Below are 2,982 nucleotides of genomic sequence, written 5' to 3' on the forward strand. Positions count from 1 at the left end.
AGTTGAGAAATAAGGTTTTGGGGATAAGATTTCAAATTTTGAAAAATAAAAAAATTAAAATTTTCAAAGGATAAACTTAGAAATGTGCTATTTTGGTCATTTTAGTTTTTGAGTGCTATTTTTGTGATATAAACTTAGAAATGTGCTATTTTAGAGATTTGCCCCTAAATTATTGAACTTATTTTATCCGACAATTAATACATGTGCCGAAGGACAAAGCCGCTAAACAAATCAGGAACAATGAGAGTCCATCACGTATTTGTTTCCATTCCTAAACAACCCATGATGGAACCATTACTTGTAGTTAAACTTCGTTTTCTTACTAATAAATTTTCAAGATTCAATTGATTTTTTCTTTTGTGACAATGATAATAAACAACCATTACGTGACTTCATTTTCTTTCTGCGACGACTACTCATCCATTATTCAATCACCACAAAATCAAACGGAATAAAAAGACAACTTTAGTTTACAAAAAAAAAAGAAAAAAAAAGACAACTTTATCGTCATCCTAATCTGAATCTGACCACACAAAAAAACCACAAAGATGTACGCATCTTTCAGAAGTTCATAATTTAATTGTATATACTGTTTTATTTATGAATTGGTTGCTTATATGACATGACTCACACCACACAAAGGGTTCACTAAATCTCGATGATAGTAAGTTTTTGCTTTGTCCATTTTCTGTTAATAGTTTTAACAAAAAAATCCACTCAAGTTAACCTGATCTTCTCATGCACAACTCTTTTTTTTTTCTGTTGTATGTACATAGTTAAGCTAGTATATATAACACTTAGAACACTAGCAATCGTAGACGTAACGCACTACTTTACTCTAATCCTTTAGAAACATATCCAAAAAAACGCAAGAAGTTAAAGCTCATAAGAAGGCTCCTAAGACCATAATTATCGGTGACTCTTAGTGAGTTTTTAAAGTAAATGCATGAATTAATTAAATGGAAACAAAATAAAGGAGGAGATAATCGATCCTTATTTTGAGATTTTCGGAACCGTTTTTAAAAATGGGTTTGGAAACACGCGTCGCCTTCAAAGCGTCCCCTTTTATTTATTTATTTTTCTTTTTTCTCATTTCTCTCTTTCGTCTCGTTTTCTCCGTCTCCAAAAGGCAATGGCGACGACGACTCTCCTCACGGCATGTTCCCCCGGCTTCTGTCGTCTGCTCCGTCGGAAGATCGATCGAAACCGCCGCGTACGACCAGAATCTCGGTCCTCACGGCGTCTCTCTCTTCTTCTCCGTCAGAAGACAGATCCAAACCCACTGTCGACGACGATTCTGTCGGTCCTTACGGCGTCTCCTCCGGATTGGAGAGTCTCTCAGGTGTCTGGTGAACGCTGCGGTGGTGAAGAAGTTCATGAAGGTAAGCCCCATCCATCGTCGATTCTTATTCCATGCATCTCTGATTCTGTATGATTTGAGCGCGTAGAGCGATTAGGTATCTTGGACTATAGGCAATTACGGTTTTTAGGTTTGTGGTCATTGTAAAGCTTTGGTCTTTCATCGAAATTTGGTAGGCTTCTTGGTGGGTTTGTCTGATCGTTTTGTGAGTTGCATGTTTAGTGAGTTTTGTATGTTTGTTTTATTACGATTAGAGTCGACTCGAGTAAGATTCATTACAGTTTCTGTTGATGGCTAAAGAGCTTACGTTGTAACATCACACGTTGTAACATCACTTCTCGAAATGGCAGATGAGATTGTTATGTTTTAATTGATGTTTTGCGTCTAAGTAAAGACCAGTGTTGACTGTGTTGTTAATTATGGCAGGGACCGAAGCTCTGCCTCCCCTGTTTTCGAGAGCAGTTTGGAGATAGGAAGATCACAGTCTTTCAGCTCGCGCCTGAAGCTCCTACCCCTGTTGGTGAAGCAACTACTACTTCCGACTGGCGTTGAGGTAACTTCCCACAAAACTTCTTGTAACTTTTTCTTAATTGCACAAATTGGATAGCAGTTAGGTTAATAAATGCGTGTAAGAGTTAGGTTGTTGTTAGTATGAATGCTTGCGATGAATGATTGTGCTGAATGGTTGGATAAACTGCTTGTTTGATTGTAACTCTAGGAATGTGTGGTAGTAATAAATATGTTTAGGTACTTGTCCACTCATCTCAACTCAAATTAAGTGAAAGAGTAAATACAATTACAAGACCCGTATCTAACTACATATTCTTCTTCTCTTCTCTATTAATCCTCCTACTTTCTCTCTTTCTTTTAATCTTCATACACGATCTTCTTCTTCCCTTTGATCTGTCTTTCAATCTGTCCTCTCTACAAGACCCGTATCTAACTACATATTCTTATTCTCTTCTCTACTCTCTGATATTTTAGGATATGGATTCCACGAATCCATATCCTATGTCAGCCAATTTTGTTGACCTGTTGAACAGCCAACAAGAGAGTGTCGTTCCTGAACCCTGTCCTTATGCGAGTTTTCAACATGTCGAATCATCACATCTCCCTGAAACGTCAAGCTTCTGTGAAGACTCAACTACAGAGCGTAGAGAAAGGAAGAAGTGGACAGTCACAGACGACCTTGTGCTCATTAGCGCCTGGTTAAACACCAGCAAGGACCCGGTGGTGGGCAATGAGCAGAAAGCAGGGGCGTTTTGGAGCCGCATTGCGGCTTACTTCGCAGCCAGTCCAACGGTGGAAAGAGGTGCAAAGCGTGAGGCTATTCAATGTAAGCAACAATGGCAGAAGATGAACGATCTAGTCTGTAAGTTTTGTGGATCCTATGCGGCTGCAACTAGACAGAAGACAAGTGGTCAGAATGAGGCTGACACTGTGAAACTGGCACACGAGATCTTGTACAACGATCACAAGATCAAATTTAACCTCCACCATGCTTGGGAGGAGCTGAGGAATGACCAGAAATGGTGTGAAGTTGCTAGTAGGAAGATTGATGGAACCAGCAAGAAGAGAAAGTTTGATGATGGAGCTCAATCAGAGAGCTCTCAAGCAACGTC

The 2,982-nt window shown here is 39.2% G+C and overlaps 1 protein-coding gene across 1 annotated transcript in view; it reads left to right on the top strand.

Moving 5' to 3' along the window:
* The first annotated feature begins 2,347 nt into the window (after positions 1 to 2,347).
* Positions 2,348 to 2,982, top strand: part of LOC106339069 (glutathione S-transferase T3-like) — a 1,619-nt gene continuing 984 nt past the window's right edge. Inside the window, exon 1 of the mRNA XM_013777893.1 lies at positions 2,348 to 2,974. Coding sequence (XP_013633347.1) covers positions 2,348 to 2,974 — 627 coding nt within the window. The remainder of the gene's footprint in view (positions 2,975 to 2,982) is intronic.

This window comes from Brassica oleracea, chromosome C4 (assembly GCF_000695525.1).
Source record: "Brassica oleracea var. oleracea cultivar TO1000 chromosome C4, BOL, whole genome shotgun sequence".
NCBI lineage: Eukaryota > Viridiplantae > Streptophyta > Magnoliopsida > Brassicales > Brassicaceae > Brassica > Brassica oleracea.